This window comes from Sarcophilus harrisii, chromosome 1 (assembly GCF_902635505.1).
Source record: "Sarcophilus harrisii chromosome 1, mSarHar1.11, whole genome shotgun sequence".
NCBI classification, from domain to species: domain Eukaryota; kingdom Metazoa; phylum Chordata; class Mammalia; order Dasyuromorphia; family Dasyuridae; genus Sarcophilus; species Sarcophilus harrisii.
In genome coordinates this window covers 650,558,374-650,571,439 of record NC_045426.1, presented here as the reverse complement: position 1 = coordinate 650,571,439, position 13,066 = coordinate 650,558,374, and the positions used below count along the sequence as shown (strand labels likewise).

Genomic DNA, 13,066 nt, shown 5'->3' with positions numbered 1-13,066 from the left:
TTCCCAATCCCTATATTTTTGCCTGCATGCATATTTTTTTAAATTTCCTTCATAGGCTAATTGTACAATATTTCAGAGTCCGATTCTTTTTGTACAGCAAAATAACGCTTTGGACATGTAAACTTATTTTGTATTTAATTTATACTTTAATATACTTAACACGTACTGGTCATTCTACCATCTAGGGGAGGGGGTGGGGGGAAGGAGGGGAAAAATTGGAACAAAAGGTTTGGCAATTGTCAATGCTGTAAAATTACCCATGCATATAACTTGTAAATAAAAAATCTATAATAAAAAAGAAGAAGAAGAAGAAGAAGAAGAAGAAATATAGAGTGCTGGTCCTGAAGTCAGGAGGACCTTACTTCAAATCTGACCTCAGACATTTAACACTTACTAACTGGGTGGAAGGAGCAAAGGTGGTGAGAAGACGACAAGAGAGGGATCCATGGATGGGGGAAAGGGGGAGGTTAAGTAATACCAAGGCAAGTTAAGGAGAAGAATTTTTTTATTATAGTCTTTTATTTACACGTTATATGCATGGGTAATTTTACAGCATTGACAATTGCAAAACCTTTTGTTCCAATTTTTCCCCTCCTTCCCCCCATCCCCTCCCCCAGATGGCAGGTTGACCAATACATGTTAAATATTTAAGTATAAGTTAAACACAAAATAAGTATATATGTCCAAACAGTTATTTTGCTGTACAAAAAGAAGTGGACTTGGAAATAATGTACAATTAGCCTGTGAAGGAAATTAAAAATGCAGGCGGACAAAAATATAAGGATTGGGAATTCTATGTAATGATTCATAGTCATCTCCCAGAGTTCTTTCGTTGGGTGTAGCTGGTTCAATTCATTACTGCTCTATTGGAACTGATTTGATTCATCTCATTGCTGAAGAGGGCCACATCCATCAGAATTGATCATCATATAGCATTGTTGTTGAAGTATATAATGATCTCCTGGTCCTGCTTATTTCACTCAGCATCAGTTCATGTAAGTCTCTCCAGGCCTTTCTGAAATCATCCTGTTGGTCATTTCTTACCGAACAATAATATTCCATGATATTCATATACTACAATTTATTCAACCATTCTCCAAATGATGGGCATCCACTCAGTTTCCAGTTTCTGGCCATTACTAAGGAGAAGAATTAATGCAAAGAGCTGGTAGGGATAGGAAAGATATGAGTGTGGGCTGTGTCTGTATGTGTGTGTCTATATATGTATACATAAATATGTTCTTTTTTAAACTATAGCTTGCTTGAGGGAAGTGGAGGGATGAAAGGGGAAAAAAAGAATAAAATAAAAAAGGTGCACAGCAGAGAAAAAGAAAAACAACCTACAAGGAAGTAAAGATGGCACTCATGAATATAATTTCTTCCACTATTATATATCCTTTCTTGAACTGGAAATTTATTGTTATATATATTTTGAATCCTTTCTGATATTCTGCTGGCCATATTATAATGTTCTGAGGGTTTTTTCTGTTTTTTAAATAAAATAAATATTTTTAAATATTTTAAAGGCAATTCCCTAGGACTTATCTACCAAATCATAGATAAATTTCCTCTGAGAAAGAAAATTCCCATACTGATAAAATCATAATGTCCCAAGATGAAATCCTGAATTACAAAGCAGAGTTAAGTTATTTGTGTAAAGCACAGAATAAAATGAGAAATGGGAATAACAAAGTATGTATTCTAAAGGCATTATGCTTGAAATTTCATAGAAATCAAAGGATGTAAAAGGAGAGGAAAAAAAAAAATGAATTCCCTATTGTTTCTAAAATCCATTATGTATGGACCAGACTGTAATCTTTGGGCTAATGCCAAACAAATTTTCCCAAAGACCCATGCCTTCATCCATCCCTGCATACTTTTCACTTGTGCAGATCTCAAGTGATTTTGAATTTAAAAAAAAATAATAATAATAATAGTGACTTTGTGACTGTCCTATGGTTTCTTCCATTAACCATATGGATCTCATACTCAAAGTTTTTCAAATTTTGTTGGACCTACAAGAGCTCATGTTCATCTTTCTGCATATTTTTTACCCACTATAATAAAGATTATCATTTATATAATTGCTTTAAGGTTCACAGGATACTTTACAAGTATCTCATTTGATCAATCTTCCTAACTTAGTGTTGACCTAAATAATCCATTTTCTATAGGCCAAGTGATTAATGATGAGTTTTTTCCCCAATAAAGTCAGTTTATTCTTTCTACAACAAATACACAATTTCCCAGGGAGCCCATACTCAAAATTTCTTTAAAAAAAAAAAATTTCTTGGACCTGCCAATTTGGTTATTCATTGCATGTTCCATAAATTTACTATAGCGTCTCCATCCAATAATTTACTAAGTCGACCATTACTTTGTTACTGGCCCATTGTTTCTTCCATTAACCAAATGGATCCCATACTCAAAGTTTTTAAACTTAGTTGGACTAGAATTCATACTTGTTTTGCTGCATATTTATTACTTGCCATCACCTCTATATGTCATAAGATATGTGAGAAAAACTCTGGTAGAAAAAAACATGCAATGAGTAACTAAAAATTAGATATCTAAAAAAACTAGTGATGCATAGCTAAGAGCAAGCTATTACACTTATCCAAACCCTATTTCCCACATTTCAAGCAGCAAAAGAATTCAAATTAATGCTAATGATGATGATTATGATGATGATGGTTGTGGTGTTGGTGATTGGTACATTCAAAACTGTTTCTTTTAATATGTCATATGGCATCTTAGAAATATTTGTCAAATCAGAACCAATGAAATGAAATCATCTCACTCTGTTCTAGAAAAAGAAAGAAGAAGAAAGGTCTCTCTGTGTCTATTGGGAAGCACAGGGAGAAGAAGGAGGCGCCTGGTCCACAAAGAACTGTAATCTCATCGAGTCTAACAAAACACACACCAGATGCAACTGCACCCACTTGTCTAGTTTTGCTGTTCTGATGGATCTTCAACAACAGGTTTGAATATCGTGCCTCCCAAACCAAAGCTTCCCAATAAATCTGCTAGAGGCAAAATCATGTCTCCTAGCAGGAAAAGCCTATGGAAAGTGCCATGTATTCTTTTCCTCTGCTGTCAGGTAATCCTGGGATGTAATTGTTTCTAACAACTGAAAAATATCCCTGTTTCTTAAGTAAAGGTGATGCGATGCTTTTCCTAATCATCTATACCAACTTTAATCACTACCACTGCATGTGTAACCAAACTGAATCTCTCAGGTTGCACACTGATACTTTCTCCTATCTTCCGAAATTAAGGATTCTCTGCATATGTTGATTCATGCCAATGCAGTAATCATTTATTAAGTTGCAGTCTCTGTTATAGTCACTAAGGATACAAAGACAAACATGAAATACTCCCTTCTTTAAAGGAATTTTTATTCATTTTATTGGGAGAATGTAAATGTTCTTCTCCTTCCTATAAAAATGATTTAATGACTCCTCTCTCTTCTCCAGAATGAATCATCAAAATTTTAATAGCTTTTCCACAAAGACCTTGTTTTCCAAGTATCCCATCCTTTCAGAGTTTCCCACATTTTTTGTTTCTATCTAAACCAGGGATTTCTAACTTGCTATAAATAAAGCCTATATTCCAAGGGCCCATGAACTTGGATAGGCAAAAAGAATCCATCATTATTCTCTGCCCTCTACTTGATATTTAGCATTTTTTTTTAGCACAAACCACTATTCTGAGAAGGAATCCATAGATTTCAGCAGACTTTCAAGGGGGTTTATCATACCACATACAAACACACACACACACACACACACACACACACACACACACACACGATTAAGAATTTCTGCTCTGCATTAGTTACAGAAATGGCCACTGGTCAGCTCATCTCATTTACTCATACTTGAGTTCTTCATGAATCTGACTTCAATTATGGAGATCATAGAATCAGTCTTAGAGCCACAAAGAACCAGAGGGATAGTAGAGTCCAATCTCTTCATTTTAGAGGTGAGGAAACTGAGACCTAACAAGGTTCAGTAACTTAACCAAACTCATACATGTAGTAAGTATCAGAAGCAGGATTTGAAACTAGATCTTCTGACTCTAGATAGAGTGCTCTTTCCATCATACTGTACCAATGAAGATCATAACTCTTCTATACCTTAACTTAAGCATCCATGTGGAGAATAGATTGGAACAGAGGTGGAAACTTGAATCGGGCAGTACAGTTAGAAGACCATTACAATCATCCAGGCACCAGACGATGAGGACTTGAATGAGAACTGGGAGGTAGAAAAAGGGGGACAGATGCTACATAAGTCAGTAAAGTCAAATGGACAGATTTGGCAACTGATTAGATATCTGGGCTAAAAAAGAATGAGGAGTCAAAGATGACATCTGTGTTGCAAACCTAGACAACTGGAAGGTGGTTCTATCAAAAATAATAGTGAAATTCAGAAGAGGGATGAGTTTGAGGGAAAATATAATGAATTCTGTTTTGAACATCTTGAGTTTGAGATACCTATAGGATATCCAATTCAAAATGTCCAGTAGGCAATTGATATTCAGGTTGTAGCTCAGATGAAACTAGAGCTGGATTAAAGATCAGGGAATCATATCTATTGATATGACAATCAAACCTCTGTATGTTGATGAGTTCACCATGTATAGTATAGAAACAGAAGAGAATGGGATGCAAGATATAGCTTTGGGGGCAAACACAGAGACATTATATGAATGATAATATAGCAGTGAAAAATGAAAAGCAATGGGAGACACACAAGAGAGGAACTAAGAGTAAACACTTAACAAAAACCCAGAGAGAAGCAAGTCTATAGGAGAGGATAGTCAGTAGTGTCAAATGTTGTAGAAAAGTTAAAAAGGATCAACATTATGAAAAGATTTATCAACTAAGAATTTACTTTGGAGAAGGCAATCTCATTTGATTAATAAGGTCAAAAACTAGATTATAGAGAGTTTGGAAGAAATTGAAAGGAGAGGAAATAAAAAATAAATATAAAAAGTTTTTTCAAGGCATTTGGCTCAGAAAAGAAAGATCCTAGGATCGTAGCTAGAAAATTATGAGATCTGTTGAAGATTTTTAAGAATGAAGGAAAGTTAGGCTGTTGCCTCCATCCAGGCAGTGAACTGGGACCAGAACCAATTGTAGATGAGAGTAGAGATGCTGAGACTAGAGGTAGATGAGACTGAATTGACAAGACTTAGTGAGACTTAGTTATTGAGAGCAAAGAGAAAAGCCTCTCTTAGTCATTAGAAACTATTTCTTAGGCATATTGAAAATTCCTGTTTTAAAGATGAGAAAACTAAATCTCAGAGAGATTAGTGATTTTCCAGTAGTCACACAGCTCATAATTGATTAAGCCACAATCTAAATTCCAATATACAGGTTGATGACCTTCCCCTTCCTTTACACCAAAATCAAATAAAGTCAACAAATTTTTATTAAACACTTATATTATGAGCACGATGTCTCTCCAACTCCAGAACCAAAGAACCAGAAAGTATGATTGGCATTTCTCTTTTGTGGGAACCCAGGATGAAGATTATGTGCTGACAGTGATCACTTATGTGGGACTGAGCCTCTCCCTGCTGTGTCTCTTTCTGGCCATCCTCACGTTCCTCCTGTGCCACACCATTCAGAACACCAGCACCTCCCTCCACCTACAACTCTCCCTGTGCCTCTTCCTGGCCAATCTCCTCTTCCTCATAGGAATTAAACAAACCAAGATTAAGGTATTCGTGGCACTCCAAAGTGCTTGCCCCTGACTGCCCCCATTCCAGACACAAATGCCAGGAGCAGCTGTTGTGACATTGCAATGTCCTGTTCTCTCTCTGTCTCTGTGTGTATGCGTGTGTGTCTGTCTGTCTGTCTCCCTCTCCCTCTCTTCCTCTCTGTCTCTATTTCTGTGTGTCTCTCCATGTTTCTTTCTCTGTCTCTTTTCTCGTTCTCTCTTCTCACTTTCTGATTCTCTCTCTTATCTCTCTCCTCTCTCTCTCTATCCCTAACTGTCATTTTTTATCTCTCTGTCTCTTGTCTGTCTTTTTTTTTCTCTTCCTCTCTCTCTCTCTCTGTCTCTCTCTCTCTCTCTCTCTCTCTCTCTCTCTCTCCCTCTCTCTCTCTCTCTCTCTCTCTCTCTCTCTCTCTCCCCTCCTCCCTCCCTTTCTCCCTCTCTGTCTCTATTTCTGTGTGTCTCTCCATGTTTCTTTCTCTGTCTCTTTTCTCTCTCTTCTCACTCTTTCTGATTCTCTCTATCTCTCTTATCTCTCTCCTTCTCTCTTTCTCTCTCTATCCCTGACTCTGTCACTTTTTATCTCTCTGTCTCTGTCTTTCTTTTTCTCTTCCCCTCTCTCCCTCTCTCTTTCTCTCTCTCGCCCTCTCTCTTTCTCTCTCTTCCCTCCTCTCTCTCTCCCCTCCCTCTTCTCTCTTCTCTCCTCTCTCCTGTCTCCTCTCTCCCTCTCTCTCTCTCTCTCTCCCCTCCTCTTTCTCCTCTCCCCTCCCCCTCCCTCTCCCTCTCTTTTCTCTCCCTCTTTTCTCTCTCTCCGTTCCAAGGAAGGGCATTATCCACAGAGACCAGTACTTGCTTCTGACCAACCAACATCTTTAGTTTCAAGTCAGGCTCTTTGTCTAATGCCTATGTAAGGGAGATAATGCAAGGACTTCAACCAGACTGAGCAGTTCTTCTGAATAACACTGTATCCTTGTCCTGCCAGGTCCTATGTTCCATCATTGCAGGTTTATTGCACTATTTCTATCTGGCATCTTTCACCTGGTTGCTGCTGGAAGGCCTTCATCTCTTTCTAACTGCACGGAATCTGATGGTTGCCAATTACTCCAGAGTAAATCATTCCCTGAGGAAGGTCATGTACCCTCTGGGCTATGGAATTCCAGCTGTGATTGTGGCTATTTCTGCAGCATCAAGAGCAAACCTTTATGGAACATCTTCCCAGTAAGTAGAACTTATTCATCCCTGACTGCTGTCATCCATTGAAAATGCTATAATATTATATGGGAAGAAAGAGAGGATAAATTGTTTTTGCATTTGTAATGCCTTGAACCTGTAAACAATTTTTATCATTAAGTTGTTTACAGTTGTGTCTCTGATTCTGCTACCTCCTTTGGGTTTTTCTTGACAAAGATATTGGAATTGTCTGCCATTTCCTTCCCCAGATCATTTTACAGATGAGGCGACTGAGGCAAACAGGAGTAACTGACTTGTCCAGAATCAAAGAGATAGTAAATTCTGAGGGCAGATTTGAATTCAGGAAGATGTCTTCCTAGCACTCAATCCACTGCACCACCTAGCTGCCTGTGTAGGCTATTAACAAACTTATTGAATAAAAATAAACCAAATTTAATTGAGTGGGAATATTCAAGCTAAAAGCTCCCAGAATAAACTTTAGTATATAGTTCATGTGATTGTCTTTGGCCCACAGATCTTTGAGTTTTCACAGGAAAATTTGAGGCATGCTTCAGAGGTAATTGAGTAATAAAATCATTTTATTGCCTAGGTTGCAGATTGCCCACAACCTTCCATTCAGGGACTGTTGCCATAATGGAAGCCTTAGGATTTCCATGCAGGAACTTGTAAACTACAATCAAAGAAAACTTTTTTTGAAGCATAAAATAGTTTGCCTAATTTATCACAAGAGTAAAAATCATTATGAAAATGATAGAGAAATTCTGATCAAGGAGAACAATCTCTCTGCCAACAAGTCTGACCCCAGCAATTTAAGCAGCTAAAAAGTCTTCTTAGAGTCCTAATGGCGGAGACTTATATTAAGTATAGTATTGTGAGGAAAGCATGATTAACATACAAGAAGGAATACAAATACTCCAAGGATCATGAGTAGGGTAGTTTATGACTCATAGGCAAGCAAACAAGCTGTTCCTCCATCCTAAAGTCCTAGGCACAGCACAAGTAGTGGAATGTGAACCCTGGATAAGAATCCAAATCATTGAGTCTCTGACTTTCTATCTAATTATTGTTGTTGGGCAGATTCACATGGACTGAGTAGAAGGGGAATCTTAGGGAGAATGAATCAACAGGTAGTCTGAACTATGACCCACACACACACTTATCAACCATATTAGGATATTAAGAAAGTTTGCTAACTTTACATACATAAATTAGATTAAGTTTGCTAAGCCTATTATGAACAGAAAGGCTTTGTGTTTCTTGCGTAAATGTAATAGACCAAACCAATATTGAGTAGATAGAAACTTCCTAGTTCCCAGCCAGGTCAGTTTGTTGTCAAACATGGAATTATTCCTGCTAGCTAGGATGTAGCAATAGGCTAGTTATCATAAATTTGGAATCTTTATATGCATAAACATAAATTATGTAAATAAATTTATAAATGAGTGTATATGTACATAATGCACAGTGAATACATAATAAAAATATATACATATAGCTAAATATAATACCTGTGGCACCCCTCTTTCACACACAAGCCTAAAAATAGTAGCCACAATTTAAAGGTATTTTTAGGCCCTTTCCTGTTGAAAAAGATAGCCAAATATACATATCATCAGTGTGAAGGCTGACAGTTCTTTAATTATAACTACCACAGCCAATTAAGAAAAGCCAGAAAGTGTGCCCTTGGTCTAAAATTAGGTCTTTCTCTTTTTACTCATGCCTGCAGAAAACATCAAAGCCTTCTGTTACTGATAACTAATTTAGAGTTTGGACTTATTTATTCCTGAGATCCTCTTGTCCCAGCTATAAAAGAATTTGATACGGAACAAAAATAAAAGGGACATGGTCAATATTCTCATCAATCTCATTCAAATTCCTGTCTCGTTATACATAAAGAATCTGGCAAATAGATAGAGGCTTGCCTTGAAACCAGGAAAACCTGAATCTGAGTCCTGCCTGACATAGACTGACTCTATGTCCCTAGGCAAGTCATTAAACTTCATAGTGTATTAACTAACTCTTCATGAACACTACCTGTTAAGGAGGTTCAATCTGCCCCATGAAAAGGAGAATCCTCATTTGAGAGTTCTTTATATCAGTGAAATCCTAGGTCCAAGAAGATGTTATATACATCTTTGATCACCATCCAGTTTTTCTGCACTATTTTAATCAGCAAAATCAATCAATCTCTCATATGATTTAACCAATGGGAGAACCTCTGAGGTCCAGGAATAGCATGACTTAGTAGATGGAATATTAGATTTTGAATCAGAAAGACCCAGATTCAAAATCTGTTGCTTAAGAGACCCATAACTATGGGCAAGGCACTTCTCTCTGACTTCAGGTGATGACTCCCTAAGAAAACAACAATAATTAATTAATTAATAAGCTCTATCTACTTATGCTGCACTTTAAGACCTTCAAAGCATTTTTCATTGACTGTCTCATTTGATCTTCATAATAAAAATAGCTAGCATTTCTACAAACATCTTAAAGTCATATAAAGATGCTTAATATGTAATATTTTATTTGATCCCCACAATAAGCCTTTGAAGTGACAATAATGTTACCCCCATTTTATGGAGGCTTAAATGGAAGTTAAGAGGTTAAGTGACTTGCTTAGGATCATCCAGCTAGTCAAAAGCAGGGTTTGAATACAGGTTTTGCCGACTCCAAGTCTATATAAACTCAGTATAAATTAGAAGCAGATTATGATCTGTTGTTAGAAGAAATTCCCATTGAATCATCATAGGAACAAAAAGATGTTTACATTATTGGCATTTATGTAGCACTTTCATTTTTTGTAAAACACTTTCAAATAATCACATCATTTGAGTTTCACAATCCTGTGAGGTATCTACCACTGATATAATCCCATTTTACAGATGAATAAACTGAGTCTCAAAGTAGTATTGTGGAAATATAGGTAAAAATATATGAATGAGTATCTACAGCACAGTATCAGACCACAAACAATTAAATGATTTTTGTTGGCATCACTAGTATACCCAACAATCTAGCCCAGGATATGGCTCAGGATTAGCCAAAGCTCTCTGCCTGAATTGGGGAAGTTTTCATCTCATCCTGGATTAAGAAAAAAATTATTCCATCAATGTTGACATGCTCAGCTACCAGATCTTACCAATTGTTCTTCCTTCTTTGTCTTAGGTGCTGGCTCCAAACTCAAGAGGGATTTCTCTGGGCTTTCCTTGGCCCAGTCTGCATTATATTCTCTGTAAATGAACACATTAAATTGTAATTCTAGAGGGACTACCATGAAATCAAAGGGGCTGAACAAAGTGTCAGGATCAAGAAGCAATGATCCTCAGTTGTTGTTGGCAGTAGTGTAAACATATAAGTTGGTGTGTGGGGACACGTGTCCACAATGTAATGCCAATTCTGAATCCAAACTCAGAGTAGCCAGGTTTGGAAGCAGATGACCAAGATGGGACTTAAGTTCCAGGTGAAACATTTGGGTCAATAAATTTTGTATTGTTCCCACAGATAAACTTTGTTTTTATTCTTCTTATTATTTGGATTTTGCAAAGCAAACTGTCCTCCCTCAACAATGAGGTGTCCACTCTCCAGGACAGAAGGTAAGATAAAGCAAAAGATCCTTCATTCCCAAGAAGTCTCTGAGAGTCAAAGCCATATTTCCTGGTTGGGTCCAATGTCATGTCTAAGGGCACTTTACAAGCTCATAGGAACACAGATTTTGACTTAGAAAGAACATTATAGATCATGTAATCCAAAAACCCTCTTTTAAAAATGAAGGAAATTAAGACCCTCCCAAAACAATAAGTGGCTTGCCCAAAACCACACATGTAATAAATAATAGAAAGTAGGTTCAAACTGAATTGTGTGACTCCAAATCAAATTATGTAAGATGTCAAAATAAAGATGATGATGCTCATCCCACATGGCAGGATGGAGCTGGATCTTCATAAAAGTTGAAATTTAATCCCATCACTGAAGGTACTTTTAAGAAACAAATAATTTGTCTACCTATATGACAAGGCAGTTAAGAAGTTTTACTCTCCCTTACCTTGGTCCAAATTCTTCCAGGTTTTGTCTCATTTGTATATTTCATTTTTGTTATTTGTTTTTCAATCATGTCCAAGTCTTTGTGACCCCATTTAGGGTTTTGTTAGCAAAGATACTGGAGGGGCTTTTCCATTTCTTCCTCTGGTTCATTTTTGCAGATGAAGAAACTGAGTCAAAATGGTTTCTCCAAGGTCACAGTTAGGAAGTATCTAAGGCCATATTTGAATTCACAGAGATGAGTCTTCCTAACTCTAGGCTCAGTGCTCTGTGCACTCTGGCATTCCTATCTGCCACTGAGAATAAAGACTAGAGCTCAGTCCTCCCTCTGAGGACTTTGTCTATGGGATTTATGTCTATGGAACTCCGTCTGTGAAACTTAGCTCAGGAGGCAGGCAAAAGTTGCCAAGAATTGGAATTGCTTCCAAGGGGGATGAGAGGCAGATGTTGTCTGAGCACTTAACAGATCTTGCCTTGCCCTCCTATTTAGGTTGCTGAGATTTAAAGCCCTGACTCAGCTGTGCATCCTGGGCTGCACCTGGTGTCTGGGCATTCTACAGATTGGCCCAGCTGCTCGGATCATGCGCTATCTCTTCACTATCATCAATAGCCTTCAGGGAGTCTTCATCTTCCTTGTATACTGTCTCCTGAATCATCAGGCAAGTTTTCATTCCAGTTCTCCTTTTCTTCCCCTTCCCTACATACAGTAAACTGACCCACAGGTTCTTTTGACTTTCCAGGTTCAGGAACAATATAAAAAATGGTTCAAGACACTCAGGCCAACAAAATCTGAGTCATTCATGCTCTCAAGCAAAGTTGTCTCTGGTTCCACCCAGAACCACACAGTAAGAAAAACCACTGCCTTTTTAATACCTGCTAATCATTACCTTTGCTACTTAATCCTCTCCATTCTCTGTCTTCTCATAGGGTGAATACAGGGTCAGGATTACTGGGCCATGGGTGGCTTGATCCTGCTTTGGGTCATTGGCTGCTCCCTTAATAGTTCTGTACATCCTAAAGGGTTTTATGCTCTGTAAGGCAGCATTTTCTCTCTTTCTTGCCTCTGCTATCCTTAATGGAGTTTTTTTTTTTTTAAAGACAGCTTTGGGGTTAGGGCCAACATCCCTGAAATCCTGGGGTACATCTCCATACCTAATAATAACTAGGTATTGACTATCACTTATATTCTACTTTAAGATTCACATAGTTCTTTGCCTTGGTGGGTAAGTGCTATTATCTTCATTATAGGTGGTACAGTGTATAGAACACCAGACCTGGAGTCAAGAAGACTCATATATGTGAATTCATATCTGGCCTCAGACAGTAGCTGTGTTACTCTGGGCAAGTCACTTTTTTGCCTCAGTTTCTCATCTGAGGAGGAAATAGCAAACCACTCCAATGGATTACGTAATTGGAGTGATAATCAGATAACTCCGGTTATCTAGTCACAAAACCCCAAATGTGTCATAGTCAAACATAACTGAACAACAATAGATGAGAAACCTGCTCCAGTCAGAGATTAAATACCTTGCCCAATTTCACACCATTAGTGTCTGAGACTAGATTTGAAGTCAGGTCTTCTTGACCTGTGCTCTATCAACAGTACCTTCTAACTATATCTGTTATTTTAAACATTCTTCTCTTATAAAACCAGGGCAGACAAGAGGATTTCTGACATTCTTCCATCTGTGTGTCTAACTGGCTGACACCACAGAATTATAGGCTCTTTTCCCTAAATCCCTTCTTCCATCTAATTTTTTTGTTTCTCTCTTCCAGGAGAACCAGGAAGAAAACATCAAAAAATAAAAAGCTTCCTATGGGCAGGGAAAATCTGCTCGTGATACAGAACTCTTGGACTGCCATTAGCCTGACACCATAAAGAAGTAGGATAAAAAAGAGTAAAGAATATTCTGGTCAATTTAGATAAGAGACAATGCCTTTCTATGCCCTTCTTCAAATTGAATGTTCTGGGGAAAACTCAGAGAAGGGGAAGAGGGAGGAGGCAACCAAGGCATGGTAGTAAAGTCAAAACCCCAGCCCTGACTCAACACTGTGGTCCTTCTGGATTATCTCTCATCTCTGGACTTTTATGACCCTGTTCTTTTTTA

General features: G+C 37.7%; 1 protein-coding gene across 1 annotated transcript in view; it reads left to right on the top strand.

Annotated features, from left to right (window-relative positions):
- LOC100916536 (adhesion G protein-coupled receptor E3-like) overlaps positions 1 to 12,764 on the top strand; it is an 82,060-nt gene extending 69,296 nt beyond the window's left edge. The window contains exons 11-18 of the mRNA XM_031947789.1: positions 2,811 to 2,981; positions 5,533 to 5,730; positions 6,709 to 6,944; positions 10,086 to 10,152; positions 10,422 to 10,513; positions 11,449 to 11,617; positions 11,699 to 11,803; positions 12,735 to 12,764. Of these exons, the coding sequence (XP_031803649.1) occupies positions 2,811 to 2,981; positions 5,533 to 5,730; positions 6,709 to 6,944; positions 10,086 to 10,152; positions 10,422 to 10,513; positions 11,449 to 11,617; positions 11,699 to 11,803; positions 12,735 to 12,764 (1,068 nt within the window). The remainder of the gene's footprint in view (positions 1 to 2,810; positions 2,982 to 5,532; positions 5,731 to 6,708; positions 6,945 to 10,085; positions 10,153 to 10,421; positions 10,514 to 11,448; positions 11,618 to 11,698; positions 11,804 to 12,734) is intronic.
- The last annotated feature ends 302 nt before the right edge of the window (positions 12,765 to 13,066 follow it).